At 48.5% G+C, this 25,718-nt stretch overlaps 1 protein-coding gene across 1 annotated transcript in view; it reads right to left on the reverse strand.

Annotated features, from left to right (window-relative positions):
* The window catches only part of GRIK4 (glutamate ionotropic receptor kainate type subunit 4), a 309,408-nt gene that overhangs the window by 161,205 nt on the left and 122,485 nt on the right, over window positions 1-25,718 (reverse strand). The window contains exons 2-4 of the mRNA XM_057748949.1: window positions 20,436-20,600; window positions 7,376-7,473; window positions 3,044-3,209 (exon numbers count right to left, since the gene is read on the reverse strand). Coding sequence (XP_057604932.1) covers window positions 3,044-3,209; window positions 7,376-7,473; window positions 20,436-20,600 — 429 coding nt within the window. The remainder of the gene's footprint in view (window positions 1-3,043; window positions 3,210-7,375; window positions 7,474-20,435; window positions 20,601-25,718) is intronic.

Consider the following 25,718-nt stretch of genomic DNA (forward strand, 5'->3'; position numbering starts at 1 on the left):
TCCTGGTGGGAGGGTCTGGTGTCTGCTTTCTGGTGTGTGGCTCTGTGTCTTTTCTTTCTGATGAACAGGGCCATGTCAGGTGGTGTGTTTTAGGGTATCTGTGAGGTTATTATGGCTTTAGGTAGTCTGTGTGTTGATGGGGGGGTTTGTGTTCCTGTCTTGTTTGTAGTTTGGTGTGAGGTGTCCAGTACTGGCAGTTGTAGACAGTTGGATGAAGCTGGGTCTTAGACTCTGATACAGGGCTCTGTGACAATTCTCTGCAGTTAATCTTCCCTGTGTCTGAGGACTCCCTAGTAGTCTAGCATCCTGGATTCAGTGCTCCCTCCCCAGAGCCTCCTACTTGACTTCTGATGGAGTAGTCCAGACTTCAGAGGTTGCTTGTCCCGGCAATAAAGGGGTTTAAAGAAGACTGTCCAAGCCCCAGACTAATGGCAGAGTGTTGAGTCAAACAAATACCAGTTATATCGGGATCTTTGCAGTCCTTTCTGGTGTCCAAGGTCATCTGCTGGTGTTCAGATGGTTCTCTGTGGGAATTATTGTGTCTTTTGATGTATTCCTGATGCATCTGTGGAGAGGGATGCATTCCACATCCTTCTACTTTGCCGCAATCTTTCTTCTCTCTGATTAGATTTTTAATCCTTTTTGCCCTTGAACTTCTCCTGCTCTGCCCCACCTTCTTCCCTTCCATTCCACCCCGCCCCCCCCCTCGTAGGCGGGGCCAGAGTCACTCAGCAACCTCCGTAGATGAGTTCTCGGAGCAGAGGCAGCACTATGTGGTTGATGAGTCCTGCCTGGGCTGTGGACCGGCCTCTCCAGCACTTGGGCAGGCTCATCCTCTCCAAGACCTTGTCTGTGCTCAGCCATCCTGCACCCCAGAGCAAGGGGATACACTGTTCCAGAGAGATCTCTGCCCTTCAAAGGACACTGCCTGCTGGGCAGAGCCCACCCTGAGCCACTGCTCTGAGGCTGCTGGTGTAGCCCAGGAGGGTGAGAGGGGCTGCAGAGGAGGAAGCCCCAGCTCAGAGTCATAGGACTGGAGTTAAGAGTCTTGGTTTTGTCATGTACCAGCTGCGTGACCTTAAGTCAAGTCACTTAGCAGTTCCAAGACTCTTTGCTCAGCTCAGAATGACTGGGAAAGTGGGAGGTAAAGTGGGAAAACATAAGTGAAAGTGCTTTGCAATCTGCAAGGAACTGTTTGAATGTCAGAGAATGTCAATTCCAATGGAAAGAGCCCCGGGCTAGGAGGCAACAGTATGCAGCATAGTACTCAGCACACAGCAGGTGCTTAACAAACATCTGAGCAACTTACTTCCCAAAGCCCTGAAAGAACTGAAGCAGAGGATACAAGGCTCCGCCCCAAAGCAAGAGGGACTGTGGCTAGACACAAGAAAGAACTTCCTGTCAGGTTGGCGCGACACTGTACCCAGCACAGATGAAGACAGCAGGACAATCTTTGCCTGGGCATACTCACAGCCTGTCCTCTGCCTCTCAACATTCTCACTGGGTGCATTGGGGGGGGGGGGTGCCAGCTCAGTCCTGCCTGAGTGGGCTTGTGGCAGAAATTTCAATCCTGCGAGGATGCCACACGAGGAGGGCCACCTGGTGGAGTGCAACGTATCCCAACTGTGTTCCATCAAAAGCTAGCATCCGGGGCTTTAAGATCAGCATCCTTTTGGGGGCATATGAGCAAACGTATTTGGAAGATGCTGAGGTAAATAGTTGTTTTTGCCACAGGACAACTCGGAGTGTCCATGCTAATGTGTGCTGAAAATCTGCACGAGGGAGAGATAGAATGAAGTATTATCTAAACATTTCTCCTTTTTTGGCCACAAAATGCTTTGTCCACAAAACACTTATCATCTAAAGCAATGCTGTCTAATAGAACTTTCTGTGAAGACAGAAATGTTCTATATCTGTACTGTCCACATGTGGCTATTGAGCACTTGACATGTGCCTAGAGAGACTGAGACTGGACTTTAAACTGTATTAAACTTTAAAATGGGGAATTCCAACATTTACAAACACACTGGGTTGTCATAATAATTAAATAAGGTATATAAAAAGCATGCATAGTGGGGACTGAGCTACTTCGTTTCTTGGGTAGCACAGACCTAATAATCATTTTGTGTTGAATGAATGAAAAATGTACAGGTGGAGGCAATAAGGTGCAAAGGTCCCATAAAGAAGATGGTTCTGACCCTTGGCAGGGAGGGAGCTTATGTTTTCAGATGCTGTAGGGATTCCAGGGTGGAGGAAGGACTTACTGAGCAGAGCAGTTCTGAGAAACCATAGAGAGAAGCCTGATGGAGATGGCAAACCTCTGCTAGTGCAGCCCACCCAGACCCGCAGGGCAAGACCTGCACAGGTAAGCCACACAGGACACAGATGCCTGCATCTTGGTCTCCGGAACCCAGTGGTAGCCAGTAGCCAGCACCTGTCTGTGTGTGGGTGCACAGCTGTCACCGGGAGCACACAGATGCACCATTTGCTGGAATGTGCTGGCTTAAATTAGCTAAATCTCATAAACATTAAATTTATGTCGTAAATTGAGTGTCAGAGAAAATGCATTTCTAAAATGCTTTATCAGGAATTGACCTTGGACCTTGTTCCATCAGCAAAACGGGCTCTCAAAGGAAAGAAGCTCTTCAACCCACCAAGTACAAATGCATCCAATTTTATATTTTCCCTCTCTCTCTCTCTCTTTGTAGCTCCCTAACAATGAGGCTGAAAATGTGGGAATTGCGTTCGCAGATGCAAAAAGTCTTGGCGGTTGGCCAGTCTCCCTGTAACCAAGCTCCTCTCTGTTCTGCTCATGCCCAGGGAGTTCTGGCAAAGGGTTCTCCCGGACTGCTCTCTCGTGTTCACATACACATGCGGACGAACAGCCAAGGACACATGGGAATGCCTGAACCCTCTGGTTGTCATCCCTATGACTGGGAGGAGCCCTCCCCTTCCTGGCTCATCTCCAGCCAGAGGCAAATCAATCAGGCTGAAATCAACACGACCTGACTGTCTGGGCTGGAACCAGCCTGGGGAAACTTACATTCTGCTTTGGCACAGATGAGGCAGGCGGTGGTGCAGTTGAAGAAGTTCAGGATCCCAGCTACAGCCACGCTGATATCGGTGTTACTGGGGTGGAGGTTCAGGGTTGTGAATCTCTGGAACTGGAACTTGATAAACTCCTCTGGGGCCACTTTGAAATGAGGGACCTGGGCAGAGGAGCAAAAGTGGGCAGCAGGGAAGATCCGGAATCAGCGAGAAAGAAAGAAAAGAGGGACGAGTGAGACAAAGGTGCAGAGGGTGGCTTCTTTTGTAAAAGACCTTTGCCTGGCAAGAGATGAAACTTGCAGAACTCAAGGCACCCATTCAACAGAAGGAAGATGACATGACATCCCGGACAGTGCTTGAGACCCAGGATGGGAAAACCTTCCCCCGGAGACCTGGGTAAAGGCACTGTGGACTTTGGAGCTGGGGTCTGTGGCCCTGAGAAGGCAAAACAATAGGTCTTTTTTCTCAGAGGGGTTGCCCACTGCTGGGCAGTGAGACAAATGGCTCTAAGGCATAATCCTTATATTATTTCATTTGTAGTTAATGAATCAGCAGAGATGGCAAAAAGAGAAAAACACTGCCCTGGGGACTAAGGGAGAGGTCCCCTCAGCCCAGCCTAGCCAACAGATAAATAAACCAGCTCCCAACAAAACTCCTGGGTAAAAGCCTGGGATGGGTTCCTCCATAGACTTACGTGAAGAGGGGGAAACACTACAGGCTGGGAAAGCATCTAGAGAGCCTCCGAATGGAGCCAGGTAAATAAATACCTGCTTTGGCTTCATTAGGACAGTGTCAGCTTCCCTTTGCGTCTATTACTGACATTTCCGGGAGGCACTGCCTCTGCCTTCTGCCTCTCTTCTCCCAGAAAGAGATATTAACAGGCTGTGATGGCTGCTTTACTGGCGGCTTAAGCTATTGAGTAGGTAATAGGAAAGTTAAAACGTAATAAGCTGCCATCCACCTTGATTTTATTCTGTCACCCTGGTACCCAGAGCCAGAAGCGCTAAAGGCTGCTTGTGCCTCTATCAGAGATGAGACTGAAACCTCAACCCTCATCCTCATTTAGGGTACCCAATGTGAGGGCCAGATTATTGTGAGCATGGGTTTGGACTGATGTGAAAGTAAGATTGAGGGTATATAGCAAGAAGAACTTCCTGACGGTGAGCTGGTTGGTTCCTAGAATAGGCTATTCAGACATGATTGCAGAACTTTTTTCTGCCTGGGCTGGCCCAGAGTCTGGGATGACATTGACAACATCTCTGCAGGATTCTGCTACCTTATGCTTTTAAACTTTTGGAAGAAGTCAGCCAGAGACCAGAGCTCCTCTGAGACTGGGACGAGGGGAGGGTAAAGATTTAGCAGAAACTAGAGAGAAAATTCCTGAATTCAACTAGGATTCACCTTTTAACCATAGAGAGAGGGCAACCAACATTGTCCAGCAGACTGAAAAGCATAGAATTGGGGCGCGAGACTAGTGAGTAATGACACTAAAGAATGACGTTGACCGAGGGTGTGTCATAAGGGGTCTTTCTTCCCACTGATATTTTGCAATGCTTGCAATCTGTCTAAAATGAATAACAAATGCACTTTGAAAGGAAAAAAGATCACAGAGTGGCAAGATGGAGGCCAGGGCTGGGCAGGGGAAGGGTGGCCAGGCTGGCTGGCTTACACACTTGAGCATCTCTGCCCAAGGCCCTCCCTGCATGGCCATCTAGCCTACCAGGTTCCCCCATAGAAAGTACCCTTAGAGATTTCCTTGGATCCACAGATCCCAGAGACGGAGCAGGCAAAAGGCTCAGGAAAGCGAAGACTCAGGAAAATGGGCTTTACAGTCTACAGTCCTGGGTTTGCATCCAGGTTCTGCTGTGTGATTTGGGGCAAACTGATGAACCTGTCTAAGCTTCATTAACATGAGGATAATAACCGGTGCTTCTTGAGCTTTGGGAGGATAAAATGAGACCTTGCGTGTGAAGGAGAACTAGCTCAGCAACTAACACGTAGCAAATGTTCAGGCAATGCTTTCTCTCGTTTCCTTCCCCCTTTCTCTCCAAATCTAGGAACTTCTGGAAAAGCTCTTGGGGCTGTATGTGCAGGGGGTGAGGGCTGAGGGGCCTCCCTAGGAAGGAGAGCTGGTGAGAAGTTTCAGCACAGCCCAGCATCTTGAAGTCTGCCGGGAAAGCAGCCAGCTGCTTTGATGGGCCCAGGCAGGCACGGCCAGGCCAGTCCTGCTGAGTCTCTCTCTAGGACAGAGATCAATCTGCAATTGATCTGCAGTTACAAATGCATGCCCGGAAGTCATCATGGAGGGGTGTGGAGCAAGGAGAGGTGAGTGGCACGGAGGGGAGGGCGGCGAGGCAGAAAGCGGCCAGCCACAGGGGTGGCAGACATGTTAGCAGCATTTAAAGGAATGAACTCCTCGGTGAGAACTCCATTTCTTCTCCCTGGAGCTGAAGGGAGTCCGTGTGAGGCAGTTCAGCCTCATAAAATATTGAAAGAAATGCATAATCTGAATGGAGAGGAAAGGTTGCTCTGGAAGGAACATGACCAGACAAAGGAGGGATAACCGTCTGGCTGTTCCCTGGGCAACGCAGCCTGTCTGGCTGCTCAAACGGCACAGGGTCCAGGGCGGCAGGATAGGAAGATGGGTACAAATCAGGGGCTCCACCTCCGGCCTGAAATGCTAAGCAGGGTTAAGGGATGTGTTCCCTGAGATAAAATAGCCACTGAACACCAAGAGCAGGCCATTCTGGAGTGGGGACTGGGGGGATGACTATAGGGGACAGTGATGGATGTGTGCTGGGGAGAAGGGAGAGGGGAGAGAAAGGAAAGGGCAGAAAAGAGGAAGTGGGCAGCTGAAGTCTTGGCAATGTCACTTGGTGAAGATCACAGCGGCCGGGAAATAACACCCTGCCACATAGTTGAGCTGTTACTTGGAGCCCGGCAAGAAAGGTTTAAATTAAACCTCATGTGGAACTTGCAGGGCCCGAGGCCTGTGAGATGCTGGAAGGGACGGCCGTGGGACAGAAGCTCTTTTTTTGGGTTGGCTCAGGAGTCAACTTTCAGGACATCGCGGAGTAAGGATGCGGAGTTGTCAATACAGACCCTGCCCATGACCTGAAGCTCAGGGGTTCTGCCGACAGGGCCGTGGTAAGTAAGACCCATTGCAGGACTGGGGCTAGGACCACAGGGCCTTCTAATGTGCTGAAAACAGTTCTTAGAGTGGATTCATAAAACAGGGAAGATCACGATTCTTCCCAAAGCCTCAGGGACTCACCAAGCCCTCTGATCAAAAGAGAAATGGGGACATCAAGGGAGTGGCTTCCAGAGGGCCTGTCTGCTGCTCGACTGCCTCTGCGAGGGCAGCTCGCGAAGGAGGTGCCCCATCCTCTTACAAGAACTGCATCTCCCAAGGCTAAAGCTTCGGGAAGGCTGAGCCTCCAGGCTCCTCGGACAGGTGCAAGATGGGCCCTTCCATCCCCTGTCCCTCTGCCCGGCCCCCTCCCCAGCTCCTGACGGTCAAGCTCCATCAGTTCCCAAAAGACCTGCCTAGAAGGCCCTTGGGAGGCTACAGGGTCACGTTGCCACTGTCTCCCAGGAATATCTCTGAAGGGGAAGGACTGATTGATTCCAAGAAGAACAGGAAAGATTCCAGCAATAGAATCTCTGAGGTTTCCAGTTTGTTTTCTCTGCGGGAAAAGGAGGGAGAGAGTTGTGGGAATAGGGAAGCAGGCTATTACTCAGAAACTCATCCCCGACCATCTTTATCTCCCAGGGAACAAGAACTAGAGGGAAAGGACCCAACCCTTTGGAGAAGTACACACTTTGGAGAACATCTATTTTCTAGAGAACTTGTAAAACGGAGGTTTTCAAACTTTATTTCAGCACTCAAATGTAGCAAGGCCTGGCCCCAAAGGCATTCTGCCCAGAATCCCAATAACTAAACAGATACCCCGGAGCTGCTCCTGTGGAGCTCGGACTTGTGCCCTCTCAGCCTCCCCTGAACCACCTCCCTCCCCAGCCTCTTTCCCTACTCACTGCCACCAAGAGACACCCCACCCCCCTCATCCCACCACAGGACCCCAAGCCTCGGAGGATCTCCGCTTGAAAATCTTCTTATGAAACGTTTCCTCTGAGTCTCCTCCATCCAAGCCACCTGAAAAAAGCACGTGCCAACAAAGGCCCACTTCTTCTTTTCGCACTGGTGTTACTAGTGACAGCCGCTGGACCTTGATTCGTTCTTCCAGCCCCTGAGAATCCATGGCCTCTTTGGGCTCGGGGCGCAGGCTGCCGGCCCACAGAGTGTCCCCCAACCCGGCCCAGCACTCACCTCCTTCTCCCCACAGATGTTGCTGATGATGGAGCTGGAGGCCGGGCTGGAGGATGGTCCCAGGACAGCGACCACCCCCTTGGGGAGGATCTGACACACTGCAGCCAGCGGGGGTGCAGAACGCGGGGAGCAGGAAAGGAAACAAGGCGCTCATCAGGTGGGGGCGTGGGCGTTGGCCTTGAGTCCTCCCATCTTCCCCCGCTGCCCCCTTACCTCCCGCCCACCCCTGTCCCCATCCTGGTCCCCTCTCCCACCCTTCCAAACCCAGTGCCTCTCTTCCCTTGGACGACCGGGCTCCAGGACAGTTTTACTGGAGTTTATGGATGGTATTAAATGAGGAAATAACCCAGGTTATGACAACATACGGTCTCAGCCAACAGGGTGTATAAATTGTCTGGACTGTCACCGAAGGACGGAGGCGCATAGCGGAAAACTGCACATCCCCCCGCCGACCCCCTCCCCTGGCCTGGCCTGCAGGATGGGTGCTGGGGACCCTGGCACGGCTGCTGCCGGGGCTGAGGGCCCAGCTTGCAGAACAGCCAGCTGGCGGGCAATCTATTACCTGCCGAAAGAGAAAGAAAGAGAGTCTGGGGAGAAAGAAAGGTAGACAAGCAGAGAGATGAAAAGAAGTGAGGATGAGGCAGGCAGAAAAAAGAAAGCTACTCAGTGAAAGTCAAAGGGAACAGGAGAGAGAGGAGAAGAAAGAGAGAGAGTAAGAGGCCAACAGGGGCCTCATCTTTCAAGGCCACCCTCCTTTCACCTGGCACCACCCCCCTTTCCCTGAGCCCGTCAGGTGCTTTCCTGACCAACCAGCACGCTCTGTGACCACGTACCTCCCCCCGGGAAGGCGCCATTCCCTCCTCTACTCTGGATGCTCACTCACCTGCAAAGAAGTGCATCAAATGCCACCTTCTCCTTACCCCTTCAGCACCTCTTTTAAGTGGAATTCATCCTCCCCAGGGCTCCGAGGCCCGTGGTTTGTCTCTCTGATCTAAGACACTTGTAAATGGGCCTATTTCAGTTTGTTGTTTAGTTGTGTTTCTCCTCTCACTAGATTTCAAACCCCTTAAAGGCCAGAGCTGAGCCGTATTTATCTCTAAATCCCCACTTTGCAATTCCTTGATGTCCAGCACAATGTTTTCTAGGCACCTAGTTCATGTTTGTCCAATTAATGAGTGGATGAATAGGACACACAGTCAGAAGAGGAGGAGAGAGTGTAAGATTTTAAAATGCTACATCCTTTCAGATTATTGTTTTCTCCAGATATATGCCCAGGAGTGGGACTGCTGGATCATATGGGAGCTCTATTTTTAGTTTTTTAAGGAACTTCCATACTGTTCTCCATAGTGACTGTACCAATTTACATTGCCACCAACAGTGTAGGAGGGTTCCCTTTTCTCCACACCCTCTCCAGCATTTATTGTTTGTAGATTTTTTGATGATGGCCATTCTGACCAGTGTGAGGTGATACCTCATTGTAGTTTTGATTTTACAATAGCCAGGACATGGAAGCAACCTAAATGTCCATCAACAGAGGAATGGATAAAGAAAGTGTGGTACACATATACAATGGAATATTACTCAGCCATAAGAACGAACGAAATAATGCCATTTGTAGCAACATGGATGGACCTAGAGATTGTCATACAGAGTGAAGTAAGTCAGACAGAGAAAGACAAATATCATCTAATATTACTTATGTGTGGAATCCAGAAAAATGGTACAGACGAACTTATTTGCAAAGCAGAAATATAGTCACAGATGTAGAAAACAAACTGTGGTTACCAGCGGGGGAAGGAGAGAGTGAGATGAATTGGGAGATTGGGATTGACGTATACACACTACCATATGTAAAATAGATAACTAATGAGAACTCACTGTGTAGCACAGGGAACTCTACTCAATGCACTGTGGTGACCTAAGTGGGAAGGAAATCCGAAAAAGAGAGGATATATGTATATGTGTAGCTGATTCACTTTGCTGTGCAGCAGAAACTAACACAACATTGTAAAGCAACTACACGCCAATAAAAATTAATTCTAAAACATGCTACAGACTGAGAAAGGCAGGGCCAGAGAAGAGATGGAGAGAGGACATAGGACAATTCTCAGGACACACATGGTGATTTCAGAACCAAAGAGCCACCCCCCGAATTATGCTCTATGGTTCCTAGTTGCACTATGAGACGTCCTTCTCTGCAAAGCTCAAAGTTTGACTCTGGACACGTTTTCCTCCTACTCACATCAAGTCAGGGCAGGACCGTGAGGTTAAGGAAACAGTCCAAGGATCCTCACCGAGCCAGATGCAAAGCCACACCTGCAACCTGGATGCGCGCTCGCCTAGAGTCCTAACCACTGGCCCACACAGCCAAGTGACAGCTGTAATGGGGCACAGCTGGTGGGGTAGGATCAAACCCCCGTGCTGGAATTCGCCACACGAACGATAGATCTGTGGGGTCTTCGCTCAGCCTGAGGTTCAGGCAGGGGCCCTACCACATCACGGATCTCAGAGGACCAACAGACGGCCGGCAGTGGGCGCCTAAGGGGCACTCAGCAGTACCAAGTGTCAGAACCCTTCCCAGGGACAGAGTAACTGTGGACAGGCTTCACCTTTCAAGAACGCTTTTCAACCTTCAAGGTACATCCGTGGCTTGAACGCAAGTGGCTAGGGTCTGCTAGGACCTCTAAGGTCATTGGCTATCAAATTCCTACAGCAGCCTCAGGGGTGGAGCTTAGTTCCTGATTTTACCAATAAGGAAACAGCATCCTAGGGAGGTTAAGTGGCTCCCGTGGAGTCACACACCTAATAAAGGTCCAAGCCAGCGTTGGAATTCAAGTCTGTGGACCCCATCCAGTGTTCGTCCCACTCCCTCACAACCACCTATTTTGTCTGCCCTACTCCTTGCAGCCACTTCGCCCATCTCTGCTCAACCCCTTACAGTTGAAGTCCCCGCCCCATCTTGTTCTGCTGCACCTGCTTCCCCAAGGTCTCCAGCGACCTCTTAGCAGTTCTCATCTCTCTTTTTGAAGCATTTGACGCTGCTGATTGTGCTGTTCTTTTGAATTTCATGACACCACCCGATCCTGATTCTCATCTGCTTCTCTGGTTGGTCTTTCTCACTTCCTTGGCCAACTCCTCTTCTTTCTCCTACCCACTAAATTCAGATTTTGTCCATGCCTCACTCTCCCTGGGCAATCTCACCCGTGCCTGTGGCCTCCAATCTCACCACCACCCAGGTGATGCTACCCTCTGACTGATGTCCTGGGTTACAAAACAAGTTCCAACTACCTGCTGGGTGTTGCCACAGGGACTTCCCTCTGGTGTCCTGCACTCAGCATGTCTCTGGCAGAGAGGCAGAAAGCATAGTCCTTAAGAGCATGGACTCTGATGCAAGCCTACCTAAGTGTAAATCTTGGCTGGGTCACTTACTAGCTGTGAGACCTTGAGCAAGTTACCGAAACTCTTTGAGCCTGCTTCCTCATCTACAGAACCGGGATGCTAACAGAACCTCTCCTGCAGGGATGTTGTGAGAATCACAGTAAGTTAATACATACAAAGCACTTAGAGTGGTACTGATGTGCTATAGGACCCATTATTATTCCCAATACATCATAACTGTCGTATACCTTTCATACACAATTTGATTCGATCTCCACACTTCCAGGAAGATTCACTATTATCCCGAATTTACAGATGGGGAAACTGAGGCTTAGAAAATTTAAGTAACTTGTTCAAGGTCCCATAGGTCATATATATTAGAGCTGGGCTTGAATTTGGAGATCCATCTGGCATCAAAGCCCAAGCTCTTAACCACTTCATTTTACCCCCTTTAGCTCCTGAAGTTCAAGCCATGGTCACCCTTGACTTTTCCTTGCCTTTCCTTACTGATTTTACTCACTTGCTATACCAATTAGAGGCCAGGTTCTGACTGTTTGACCTGCTCATCCTTCACCATTCTTTCATTCCCACTGTCACAGTTCCATCAACCCCTTTTACTGCCTGCCTCCTAAGGGCTTTCTCTGTCTCTAGGATTCTTTATTTTCCAATCTGTTCTCCAAACTGAGGCCAATTATAATCCTAAACGTAGGTGTGTGTGCTCTTGCAGGGCAGAAGGCTTGTCTTATTTATCTCTGTGTCCTCCATACCTAGCACAGGGCTGGACTCAGAGTCATGTGCTCAATAAATAGTTGTTGAACCACACTGAAGCCCACTTTACACTAAATGTCCAATCATAAGGGGATAGTTATCTAAAGCGTGGGTCATATACCCAAATGGAATATTACTTAGGCATTTAAAATGCTTATGAACAGTTTATAACAGTAGTATAAATATTTATGTAATAATATTAAGAGAAAGAAGCAGGATATAAAATTATATGTATATCTATATGAAGGCTACAACTATGCAGATACAGAAAATAGTTATGCACTGAGGAGTGACTGGAAGAAGAGGTTATAAAAGCCCACATTTATTAAGTGCTAATTATGGCTCATTTTAAGCACTTTATATAAACTGACTTATTTAATTCTGGAAACAACCTGATGAGAGAGATACTATTACTTCATTTTATAGATAAGAAAACAGAAGAGTTATAGGGCAGAGTCGGGATTCAAACCCAGAACCCCTGACTCCAGGGTCAGTTCCTTAACCACTGCACTGCACGGCCTCCCTTGGCTACTAGTGATTAACTGGGCTCTTAGCAGACATTGCCTTGACCAGTGGAACACTACATGAGGCTCTTTTTTTTCTTTTCTCTACTTTCTATAAATGAGCATGTATTCCCTTTATACCCCATCACTATAAAAAATAAAATTTCATTATAAAAGAGTTTCTTCTGATGAGCAAGTAAAATCTAAATGGGTCTGATCTCCTCACGATACTACCCTTCCAGCCCTTTCTCCCATCACATCTCCTCCCCCTTCACGCCAGCTCACCTGGAACACACTCCATATTTTCCTACCTGATCCTATTCCCAAGTTGTTCTCTCTGATTAGACCAGGGGTCTTAACCTGCTGCCTGAGATCTATGGGCAGAACTCAGAGGTCTGCGAAGATTTGGGGGAAGAAAAATGGCGTTATTTTCTCTAACCCCTAGCTGAAATTCAGCATTCCCTTCAATTTGGAATATAGGCAATAAACCACAGTATATTAACAGTTACTGTGGCTTTGTCATTGATAGGCATTGCGAGTGTTTTCACATCACATTGCAGTGTTGCAGATGTCTTGAAACAGCATTCATATTCATAATTACTTTGAAATTACACTAGTAGTTAGACCTGATGTTAAGTTTGGCTATTGAATACATTAATAAAGAAATACATATATTAATATATCACTATTAAAATGTTTGATTTGCATTTCCATGTAATTGGTTTCCTTGGTCATCTTATCTATGTAATTTTATTCATTTAAAAATGCTTCTCTGAGGAAATCATTAGCACCCACAGTCTACCACGGTCTAGGCCCTCTCTTGCCTTTCTGCCTGGAAAACTCCTACTGATCCTCCAGTGCCCAGCTCAGTTCTTGCCCATAGGCAAGAAGCTGCTGTTCCCTCCCGATATTCATGTCACACTGTGGCTCTGAGTCAGCTTCATGCTGGACAGGTCAGCTTCCCTGTTCTCTGAATTCCGGCCAGCTTTTGCCCCAAGCCAGCTCATTATGCTGGTTCTCAATAAGGAGAAGCTTCTCCGAAAAAGAAATTCTTATAGCAGGTCATAATCCCTTATTCCCAGTTCCAAAATCCAAAAGGCTCTGAAACTGGATGGTTTTCATCCATCTCATTTGGTGGCAAAATCTGATCTAAATAGATAGATGTGAAGCTATTTATAATATATGAATACCTGAATGTAACCATGCATTTAATTTTGAGTGTGGAGTTCAGCTCCAAGCCCCATGTGAGATGCTACTTAATGTATAGTATAAGCACCACATGACCTTTCCAGTATCTGGAAAGTTCAGAAATCTAAACATATATGGCCTCAAGGGTTCATGGACCTGTGCCTGCTGTTGTGAGTGTCCATCTCCCATTTCCCACTGGATTGGAAACTCCTTGAAGGCAGGGGTCACATTTATGCAGTTCTGGCAAAAAGGAATTACTCAATAGATGTTTGTTCAACTGAATGGAAATGATTCAAAATGAGCGCAATGAAAGCGAATTATCATCTTCCCAGCAGCCATGGCCTGGGGATTTCCTGTGATCTGGGAATTGTTCTTTCATTCCCTATGAAGGATGCGGGCATCATTTCAGTAGAAATGAAAATTGGTTATAAAAGAGCTCAGCTCTGAAACTTACTGGACCCTGCTTGTGCAAGCCCTGGATGTCTCTGAGCAGTTTGAGGGATAGAGGAGAGGGAGGTGCACTTTACTTCTGCCTCCCAGGGAGCAGGGAGATGTGAGTGACGTTGCCACGGCAACCAAGTTTCCCAGCCAGCAGAGTTGGAAGGCAACTGACAGAGCAGCTGCAGGAATAAAACACCACGATGGGGTGTTGCAAGAAGGGGCAACTTCTTTCCTTGGAGATACCAGCTCCAGCCTGGATTTGAAGTCTGCTTAAACACCTGGGCTGGAGAGGAGGTGCTTATGGGAACTTCACTTTCTCTGAGTCTTCACAGGGAGGGGAAGGGTCTGGCTGTGCTGAAGATGGTACAGAGCAGTTACTCCCAGGCTCACTGATTGCAGGCCCTCCAGGGAAGGGGCAGCTTCCTGGGTGGAGATGAGGAAACTGAGGCCTCTTTACTTACAGCGTGGCACTCTCTGAGCCCCTGTGGGGAACAATCGGGGCCATGGGGAGCTCATAGTGATGTGGAGCGGAGGCCAGGAGAGCTCAGAGTCCTTCATATAAAGACACTCATGGCGCTGAAGCCCAAGTGGAGCAGGAGGGCAGGTCTTTCTGTGTGCTTGGTCATTCTGTGCGCTGGGTGCTGAGCGGAGCCCTGACTGTCCGGAGCGGGACAAACAACCGCCTCCATCAGTGCTGAGAACCATCTCCTCCTTGTGCCAGAGCCCCAGAAGCACGGTCCACTCTCAGCCCTGTGAATGGACCAGGGGCTGAATGGACCAGCCTTGCTGGCCTCAGAGCCGAGAGGGGGGCCGTGAGGGTGGAGTGCCAGGTCTCTGCACTGTCACACCCCACAATGGGGATGCCTCTGGTCAGCGTGCCCCAGGGTATTGGAGAACTCAAAGCCGCCACTGGCTGTCACAGGGATAAAATGAACAGTGTGGGGAATATCGTCACTGATAATGTAATATCTTTGTACGGTGACAGATGGTAACTAGACATCACGGTGATCATTTTGTAGTACAGAATTATCAAATCACTGTGTTACACACCAGCAACCAAAAGTGTTGTAGGTTAATTATTCTTCAAACACAAACAAACCAACTCATAGAAAAGAGATCAGATTTGTGATCAGCAGAGGCGGGGGTTGCAAGGAGGGGGACTTGGTTGAAGGCAGTCAAAAGGTACAAGCTTCCGGTTATAAAAGAACTAGGGGTGTAGCATACACCATGGTAAGTATAATGAACACTGCTGTATGTTCTACTTGAAAGTTGTCAAGGAAGTAAATCCTAAGAGTTCTCATCACAAGGAAAAAAAGTTTTTCTGTTTCTTTAATTTTATGTCTGTGAGATGAATGTTCACTAAATTTACTGTGATAATCATTTCATGATATGTGTAAATCAAATATTACGCTGTACATCTTGAAGTTATACAGTGCTGTATGCCGATTACATCTCAATGAAACTGGAAAGAAAACAAACCCGCCATTGGCTCCTCTCACCAACGGCATATCATTCAAAGCCCTCAGGCTGGTCCCAGACCACCATGGGAGGAGCAACACCATTTATGGGCACTTTACACATACAGGCACCGGGCTGGCAGACACGATGCCACCCTGAATCCTTATAAACATCCTGCAAGGGACTAGATACTAGTTCTAAGACACTAGTTCTACTACTGCTAATACAAATAGGTGAAATTTATCAAGAATTCACCGACTCCTGGCACTGCTCTAAGTTTTCTAAGTACATCATCTCACTTAATCCTGGCAACAACCTCATGAAGTGAGAACTCTTACTGTTCCCATTTTACAGATGAGGAGTTTGAGGCACAGGAGATAAGCCTGTGGTGCTGGTAGACCCAGGATTAGGATCCTGACTGCTATTCTACACCGCTCTCCAGTCCTGGCCTTCACCACCGCTCCTGCAGACACTCTCTGTTTTAGCCACTCCTAGCTGTCATTGTACCCCGAGGTATCCCGTTTTGTGCTGCCACAAACGTGCTATTAAGCCCTGTGCCTGGATGCCCTCTCCCCTTCCCCTCACCTGTCAAACATTTCAAGGTCTGGCCCAGAGGCCTTACCTGACCACCTAGCTACACCAATGACCAATTTCCGACCTCCTTCTGCCCTTGTCTGAGCCACTCCCTGGCAAGCCCACAGCAGACCTACTGAGATTTATGTCACTTTATGTCACTTATGTGTGGTCTTAGCTGCCTCCTGGGAAAGACAGTGAGCCTCAGTCTCCCCATCTGCAAAATAAGGAGGTTGGGCCAGGCCATTTTAAGCACCGTAATTCACTGCATTTCTGAGTCCCTGTTATGCATTCGTGAGGTGGGGAAGGGAAGCAGGGAATGTGTGTTGAATCACTCATCACTATTCAGATGCCCTTCTCTTCTGGCTTCTCACCTTTTTCCCTTCTGCTGACTTGGAGTCATTCTACTGAGCTGATGAAGGGATATTAGCCTTTACTTACAAGAAGCAGCTCTGAATCACCGTTCTGGAGCTTATGCAAGAGGCGCAGCCAGGCAGCCGGAACCTCACGCTCTGTGCCATCTCCAGGCACTGGGGCCTCCTGGGGCCCGAGAAACAGTGTGGACAGCTGATAGCATGCTTGGCCTCACAGAGACAAACCAGGCAGAGGTGAGGGGCTGACAGGGAGGCTCCTGCTTTTAGCTCTGCAGCATATTAAACCTCAAACTGGCTCTGGCAGCAGTAAGGACGTGCCTCCAGGTGTCTGGGTGACAAGGGGGTGGTGCTTAGTTAAGCTCTAATATGTTGCCACAGGAGACACAGGGATCTATAGGAACAGAGGAGGGCGAGGCCTGGGGGAGGCCTGCACAAGAAAGGCAGAGATGGAGATAAGATACGGGAGTAAGGAGGGAAGGGATGATCTGATAGGTCTTGTCCTGCCCTCTTATTTCAGATCTGTGGGCTGTGCAGAGGGAGCTGGGAAGTCAAATATCAAGAAGCCTGAGGCGATGATGGAGACCAGAAAGAGAGGTGGAAGGGATCAGACATGGGGCTGAGGGAGCTTTACGGATGACCCTCACTTTAAATAAGCCCACTGTATGAAAATCTATGTGAACCAGACAGAAGCAGAGTGGCTTGCTATCTGCATCTTTCTAGTGTTTACATTGTTATTAATTAACACCCCATGTGATACTTTCCGTCTCTCAGCCTTGCTTTCAACCATCAAATGAGAAGGCTGAACTCCAGACTCCAGCATTTTCAGTTTTATACTTCATCCTCTTTGATTCTGAAATTGCCATTGCTTCCCTTGAATGACATGCCCACTCCATATGTAACTCATTATTTGTGCAGAGTTTTTGAAAATCACCTATTGCCGAGAGTAGGCACAAGGGTACCCTGTAGGACTGCTACAACCTCCACTTAGATCAGAGCCCCGGCTTTCTGCAACCAAGAATGTCATCACTAGGCTCTCTTTCATCCCTCCCTGAAGCGGAGTCCCTGGGCATGGGGTGACAGGTGTGAGGTTGCGGGCATTGGTCAGGGCCCCAGAGCCACTCAAATAGTTTCACGTTAACGATGCAAATCAGCCCCCGGCCACCAGCCCAGGGAAGACACAGCCACCACGAGACCGAGCGGTAGCTGGCTTTGGGCGGCACACCACAGCTTCCAAAGGCTCAGAGCTGTCGGAGGCAACAACCCAGAAAACGGGAAAGAGAGGGGAATACCCAATTATGATCGAGGCCCCACGAGGCACCTGACGTTAACACAGGCGGTGTGAGAGGATCCCGGGAGGTAGACCTGCTACAGGTAGGGATGGCTGAACTCCAAGACAGAGGAGAGAGAGAGACGTGATAGTCAGAGGGGGAGGAAGCCAGCTCCAAGGTGGGGGAGGGGAGAGAATAAAGCCAACCAGGAAGTCCATAGCTGTCACTTACTCACTCCGCGGTGTGTGCACAGCGCTAACACACTCACCTGCGCTGTCTCGTGTCCTGCTCCGAATGACCCCAGGTGGTATTACCATCACCTCATTTTACAAATGAGGAAACAGAGGCGCAAAATGGTTACACAGCCTGCCCACTGTCACACAGCTAGTAAATAGCAGAGCTGGCATTGAAACCTGGTCAGTCTGATCCTAAAATCCACACTCCTCCTCTCCATATCACAGTCTCCCCAAAGTAGGGATCCCAGAGCTGTTGTTCCTCCTTCATCCGGGATCCTGCCTCCTTCTGATCTCTTTCCCCCGCCCCGTCACTGACCCCCAGTCCCACCCCAAAAAGCACTAACCCACCACCCCCTCTCCTTCTTACTATGGGAGGGAAAGAGTGGGGCCGGAAGCTTTCTATGAATTATCTGGGTGGTGTTTAAAATCCATTGTAGGGGAGCAGCTCTGGCTTTCGATGACAAGGCTTTGGGGTAGAAAGATCCAAAAGCCCTCTTTCCTAACGAATGCTAATCATGCCTCCAACACAGTGAGATGTAAAAGCTGAACCAAGGGCCACTCGTTAGTAAAATACTTGGTGCCTAAAAGAGGGGCCTTAGAAAGATGCTCCAAAGCCCTGTTATGTGGAATAAAGATATCCATTTCCTTTATTTCCCTGATTCATCTGGCTTAATATTTTAGAGGTATTGACTCTGCTAAGCCTGGGTCATTGGGAGAAGAAATTTACATCTGCCAAGGACCCCAACCTCAGTGGGCAATCCATGTTTTCTTTTCGGCGAGGGAAACGCTGAAAAACCAGAGAAAAAGAAGGGGGAGCTGGTTTTTCAAAGAATAGGCTACAGAACTATTTAGCAATCTGGACCCTTGTCTGCGACCTGCCCTCCTGGACGAAAAAACTACAGTACAGACAGGACTAGGAGATTCATGAGAAGTCATTGCTGGTATTTCTGCTTTCATTTGGAAGATCCTGAGAAATCTGAATCTTCCTTTCATTGTACTAGAATATAACTTCTCTGACAACTAGGATTTCTACCTGTGCCCTGCTGAATCCCCATTGCCTAGGATAGAGTACAGCAGGCACTCACTAAATATTTATTGACTGACCAAGTGAATGATGCTTCTAGGTACCTGTTCTCCCAGCCTTCTTCTGGAGGAATCTGTGTCCATAGATCCTGCTGGCCTCAACAACCCTGTTTTGTGTGATAGAAATCCACCCTCAGTCTTTAGGAGTGGACTCTCTCCGCAAGGGTAGTTCTTAGGTCATCTGGCCAATGCCTGTGGCTTGCGAGACCAGTCACAGCAAGATGAGCTGGACCAATCAGATCTTCTACCTTGGAAATCCAAACCAAGTGGTACTTAGGGAGGCTGCACACTGAAGAGAGACTGTAAGCCACCCGAGGGCAGGGACGGTGTCCGTCTTGTTTTCTGCCTTGTTCCCAATGCATGATATCCTAAGTCAGGCCCGAAATAGAGCAAACGCTCTATAAAGGTTCCCTGAGTGGATATACAAGTTATAAACTGGACCTGGATGGCCACTATGGGACATGATGAATAAGCCAAGGAAACCAAAGTAGCAGAGAGGGAAGAGCACGGATCCAATACAACAAGAGCACAAAAGAAGCTGTGAGACAGACAGAAAGCCACTGCCTTCCTCCCTTCCTGCCCTCTTTGGATGCATACAATATCCTACCAATTGTACTTAAGCCAGTATAAATGTGTTTCTTCTCTTGCAATACTAATAACCCAGATTAGAGCATCGCTGGACCCACATCCAGAAGACCAGATGTCTGACATATATACTTAAGAGAGTTGTTCTTTGGTTTGGTTTGGTTTTGCCATTGAGTGTCATTAAAGGCTGAAATGGACTAGAAGGGGAGGAAATGGGACTCCAGAGCCTCAGGGAACAGAAGCCATCATCTCTCTGGGCTGAGGGCCTCCCGCTTCTTCCTTCTGGATTGGAGTTGTTCATCTCCAGCTTAACTACAAGCCACCACCCCACTAAGCTGGAGGCTCACCCTGTAAAGCTGTCAAGGTAATGCCAGCAACGCACCAGAGAAGGGCAGGGGAGGTGCAGTGGAGGGGACACTGGACTTGCAGGGTCGCGATGCATGTCCAGGGTCCAGGACTTGCTCAGCCATTGATTAGCTCTGGGTTTGGGCAAGTGAACCAATGACTTTGAGCCTCAGTTTCTTTGGTAAAATGGGAATAATAACATTCAGCTCTCCGATTGTTGGGAGAATTAAAAACAGGGCCCAGCGCACAGGAAAGGCTCCATAAGTGTGACTGGAGTGGATTTTCCTATATTATGAGTCATTTAAATCTCAAGATGACTTGTAAGATTTACAAAGTAGAGGCCAGCATACCCATTTTACAGATGAAGAAACTGAGGTCAAATAGAATCACTGACTTGTCCAAGATTACCCACAGAGTGAGTGGCTGAACTCCAGCCCAAGTCTCAGCTTCTTCCCACAACACTGCCCTCAGCACACGAAAGCAAGACAGGAAACAGACGTGCCATGACTACGCTTCCCTGGGGTTGGCCGGATCTCTCCTTTCTTAATCCCATACAAGGTTTCATTCAGGGATTTGTGTACAAAATGTCCAGGAAATGAATGAGTCAATATATGAAGGAATGAATGAGTGGGTAAATGAAGGAATGAATGAATTCCCTTTCTTAATTCTACTCCATACATGATTTGCAACACAACCTGGGATCTTGTCTAGACTAAGTCCTATAGGGCCTCCTGGTGCATGTTTCTCTCCCTCTTTTGGGAATATCTACATCACAGGCCTGGCGATGGGAGCAGCTCACACCACCAGCCCCTCCTCTGCCAGCAAGGGAAGCAGAGGGCAGCCCTGCCCATGCTACGTACTGGTTTCTGCAGTCTCGTACTCGCTGTCTCTGAGAAGCTCAAAGATGTCCACTTCGACCTTGGCCTTGCCCAGCCTCTCGGGAGCGCGGTTGATGCGGTTCTTGGCCAGGGTGATGGACAGCCGCTCCCCTCTGCTGCACTCCATGGGGTCATCCAAGATAGCAGCTGTGGGCAGGCAACCACATGGATACAGTTGATACCCTCTACTGTCACCCCGCCTCCTGCTCCAGTCTCCCCCCCGCTGCCGCCTTCCACCGCCACCCTGCCATCCTCAGAACTGTCCCCAAAGCAAGTCCTCTACATGCTAAGGGTCTAGGTTTGTTGCCAGGTGTAGCAATGAACTCTAATGTGGTTCACCACCTCAAGAACCCTGTCATGCCATGGTAGGCCACCAGGGGTCCTACCTGTAAGAGCTCCCTAGGCTCAGGCATGGCGATATCCTTGGATCTAGGTTTACCTGCACACACAGCCACACGTGTGCAAAGGAAGGGAGATGGCGGCTGTCCTTTGAAAATGGTATTCTGGGCATATGAGAAACTCTCCTTGAGGGGATCTAGGATTGCAGGAGGCCAGGATTGTGGAGGCAGAGCTGTGGTATCAAGGAGCAAGTACAGGATCCTGCTGAATGCTGCTGTCCAGGCTCCGACACCGAAGAGACATGTCCCCTAGGGAGCTACACAGTTCTTATGAACTTCTGTACTCACTGAACATGAGAAATAGCAAGACAACCTCATGGGGTTGCTGTGAGAATTCAATAAGGCAATGTATATAAGTGGCACACCATCGAGATTTAATCAGTGTGACAGTGTAAATGGTTGGAAGGGTGTGGTACCAATAGCTGCCCAACTTCTGGAAGCAGTATGAAGGGTGAGTGTTAACCTGAGTCCAAATCCCAGTCCCACCCCTTGTTAGCTGTGGGACCTCAGTTTCCTCTCTTGTAAAATGGAGAGAGAGCCTCTTCTTTTGGCTCCAATGAAGATGACGGGGATAATACGTGTGAAGTGCTCAGCACAGTATTTGGTGCACAGCAAACACTCAATACATCTAGCCATCGAGATCATTCATTCTCTTGGTAGAGGAAGTTACTCAATTGAAAATCTCTGCATAAAAACTTGTACACAGGAGGGTGGGTGGAGAGATAAACTAGGAGGTTGGGATTAACATACACAAACTACTAAATATAAAATAGATAACCACCAAGGACCTCCCTACAGCACAGGCAACTATACTCAATATTTTGTAATAACCTATAAGGGAAAAGGATCTGAAAAGGAAAATATATATATACATATATATATATATATATATATATATATAAAATCGCTGCGCTGTACACCTGAAACTAACATGATATTATAAATCAACTATAATTTGATTTAAAAAATAAAACAAAATAGGTCATAAAAAATAAAGTTATGCTTTCTAAATTTAAAAAAAACTTGTATGCAAATGTTCCAAGCAACATTATTCATAATAGCCTAAAAGTGGGAAAACCCAAATGTCTATCAACTAATGAGAGGATGAACAAACATGTAGTATAGCTATACAAAAGAATATTACTCAAAAATAAAAGGGAAAAAAGTACCGATGTATGCCACAACATGGATGAACCTTATGCTCAGTGAAAGATGCCAGACACAAAAGACGACGTGTTGAAAGATACCACTTATATGAAATGTCCAGAATAGGTGAACCCATAGAGACAGAAAGTAGAGTAGTTGTTACCCAGTGGCGGTGCCGGTGGTGGGGAAGCTGGGGAGAAATGGAGACTGACTGCTGATGCACATAGCGTTTTGGGGGGATGACAAAGATGTCCTGAAATTGACCATGAAGATGGCTGCACAACTCTGTGAATATACTAAAAACCCCTCAATTTTATACTTTACATGGGTGAATTGCGTAGGATGTGAATTATATCTCAATAGAGCTGTTACAAAAATAAAGAAAGATCAAGCTTATCTTGCAGAGGTGGCAGCCTCAGAAGAGCAACACGGAGAATCAAGCCAAATAGATTTCACTGACACGTGGCCCTTGAATCTCTGTGGCTGGCGTGGACAGAGACCCAGGTTCTATGCCGTCTTTTTTGGTACAATGCTCCTAGACCTCCCTCTCGTGACCCATTTTCCAAACCAAAACCAGGACACAGAATATGACAACGCATTTTTTTTCAGATTTGTGGATTTATTTATAGGCATAGCCTTATTGAACAATAAAAATTAGATTTCATTTACAATGGTTGGCCACACATGGGGCCACAGAGGTGCAGCCCTAGAACTAGGCAATAAAGTAGGCTTCTGTGAGTTAAGCAGCAAAGTCCCTGCACAGAGCAAAGTCAGGATTAGCCCCCTGAGGGAGCGGCCAAAGGACCGTAAGTGTATGCCTGAAGAGCCCAGGGACACCTAAAATTCCTACCCAGGTCACCTTAGGGAAGAAAGACCAGAATGAGATGATTACCTGGGAAGCAGCAACCTGAACAATTACACAGTGCTGTCCCAGGAAAGGGAGACTTTGGGAATAGAAGGGAAGTGGGGCAGCCCAGAGGAGCGATTCTCAAATGGTGTTCCTTGGAGGGCCCCTGGATTCATTCAAGAAGCCGGGAGGGAGGAGCGCTGCAGGGAGGTCTCTAGCTCCACACCAGCTTCAACCAGCACAACCTCTACATCCATCAGTTTCAGACACCGGGGCTCTCCAGAAGACATGACGTGGGGAAAAAAAGTTTCACCGTGAAAAATATAATAGAAACCATCAGCCCATGTCATAGACAAAAGATGCCTTGAATGTCAGGTATTGGCAGTGCCATCCTGCACAAGTCATGGGAAAGGGGCACCGGATCCAGGGCACATGAACCTTATGTTAATAGGTACACATTTACCCAGTGATGATGTCAGGGCAAGTCCTAGTGGACACAGTCTCATGTACTTTCTGTGACAACTCCATGAGATGCGTGTCATCCTCACTTGGAGATGAGAAAACAGAGGTCACAGAGGTCAAGCGACCTGCCCTCGTTCACAGGGCTGGTGCATGTAAGGGATGGAGGGGATCCCAGGTCGGTCTCATACGGACCCTGCACCCTTAACCACAGGGCAGTTTCCTTATAATGAAACTCATCTTCCCAGGGATTTGCTGCTGAGAAGGGAGTAGGCTAGGTAGGTGTGTCTGAGTTCACACTGCTCTAAGAAAACACCACAGAGTGGGTGGTATTTATTTCTCACGGTTCTGGAGGCTGGGGAGTAGGAGATAAGGGTGCCAGCATGATTGGGTTCCAGTGAGGGCCTGCTTTCCTGGTTTGCAGATGGCTGTCTTCTCCCAATGGCCTCACGATGGCCTCACACAGCAGAGAGAGGGAGATCAGGCTCTCCGGTCACTTTGAAAAGGGCGCTGATCCCATCACGGGAGCCCTACCTTCATGACCTCACCTAAATCCAATCACCTCCCAAAGCGGGGGATGGATAAATTAGAAGTTTGGGATTAACAGATACAAACAACTATATATAAAATGATACACAACAAGGTCCTACTGTATAGCACAGGGAATTATATTCAATATCTTGTAATAAACCATAATGGAAAAGAATATGAAAAAGAATTATATATGTGTGTGTGTATACACACACACTGAATCACTTTGCTATACACCAGAAATTAACACATTGTAAATCAACTATACTTCAGTTTAAAAAAAGATGTGTGCTGTGGACTGAATTACATCCCCCCAAATTCATTTGTTAAAGCCCCAATCCTCAATGTGACTGCACTTAGAGATAGGACCTCTAAGAGGTTATTAAGGTTAAGTGAGGTTATGAGGGCTGGGCCCTGATCTGACAGGACTAGTACCCTTAGAAGAAGAGATTCCAGGAAGGGCTCCCTCCCCCTTTCTCCCACCCCTCAAGCCAGGAAGCAGGCTGTCTCTAGGAACTCACCCTGCGGGGACCTTGACCTCAGACTTCCAGCCTCCAGAACTTGAGAAATAAACGTTTGCTGTTGAAGCCACCCAGTCTGTGATGTTTTATTATGGCAGCCTGAGCTGACAACGACGGTGTGTTAATATAAACCCTCACATGCAGGACGCCAGCCAGCCACGTGACACCACACAATGAACTCACAATGAACTCATCAGATACACTCTAAACAGGGATCATGGGTGGGGGGAGGGAAGAGGGAATGGGGGATTTATACACTAAGGGGCACACGAGGTCCCCTCGGCACTCAAGACTCTGCCCTCAGAGGTACCAGGCAGGTGCTCACCAAGTCACTAAGATCTACAACCCTGCCTTCCCTTCCCAGCCCCCCATGCTATCCTGGGCACCACTTTTCATCAGGTTTTAGGTTTTAGACAATGATTAATTTCTGGCTGGAAAAACCTCAACTGGGTGGTTGGCTGGCATCAAGCATATGGGGATCAGAATAATTAAGATGATGACAGCAACCAGATTCTGGGGCTGTGGGCAGCAAGGACAAGGTACAGGCTCAAGCCTTCTTGGGACATCAGAAGAACATGTCCCCAACAGGCATTACCTACCGACCAGCACACCTGCTGGCCAGCGGTCACCCGTGGGCCCGGGGGTGAAGGAGAGCAGCTGGCGCAGGACTGAATGTGTAGCCGCTGTTTCTGACCTTCATCCCCAGGCCCGGCTATTGGGCTGGACCAGGATGCGGAGTCCCCAGGTGCTGCCTGAGAAGAAGCCACGTCATCTGGCACATCTCCACTCCTGGGGACTGCTCTGCAGACAAGTCAGCCTGCAGCCACAGTGAGGCTGGGGGTGGAGGGAGGGCCCTGGCTCTGGAGCAAACACCAGGCTGAGAAAGGGAAATGCGTTCGGGGACAAGGGTCTGCCCCCTTTCCAACCATGGGGGCTGTGCAGTGACTCCTCAAACCCACATGGACTCAGGACTCCTTCCCCCGGAAGGAAGGCACATCCCTCCCAGTTCCAGTGGCCCTTCTCCCCACGAGCCAAGAGCTTCACGCTCTGCTGGCATCTCTCTGAGTTCCAAGGCTCACACCAAGGAAAGGGCAGCCTCTTGACTCTACCCACCCCCACCTCCACCTCCTGCCCCTCCACGTCCTGGGCCCAGGCCTACGTCCACTCTGGAGAGGACGCCTCCCCCAGGCTGGCGGGCCGGGGCTGCCCACTGCTTTCTTGTTCACGGCCAGTGGACGTGGCCACGAGCACCCAGGGGAGGACCTGTGATGTGTGATCTCTGACCCGCTCAAAGCCCTTAGGCCTCCCTGTTGTCTGAAGGGGTGGTCCCAATTGAGTCTCTAGGATGGCATCAGCCCCTCCA

The sequence above is a fragment of the Hippopotamus amphibius genome, chromosome 9 (genome assembly GCF_030028045.1).
Source record: "Hippopotamus amphibius kiboko isolate mHipAmp2 chromosome 9, mHipAmp2.hap2, whole genome shotgun sequence".
Lineage (NCBI taxonomy): Eukaryota > Metazoa > Chordata > Mammalia > Artiodactyla > Hippopotamidae > Hippopotamus > Hippopotamus amphibius.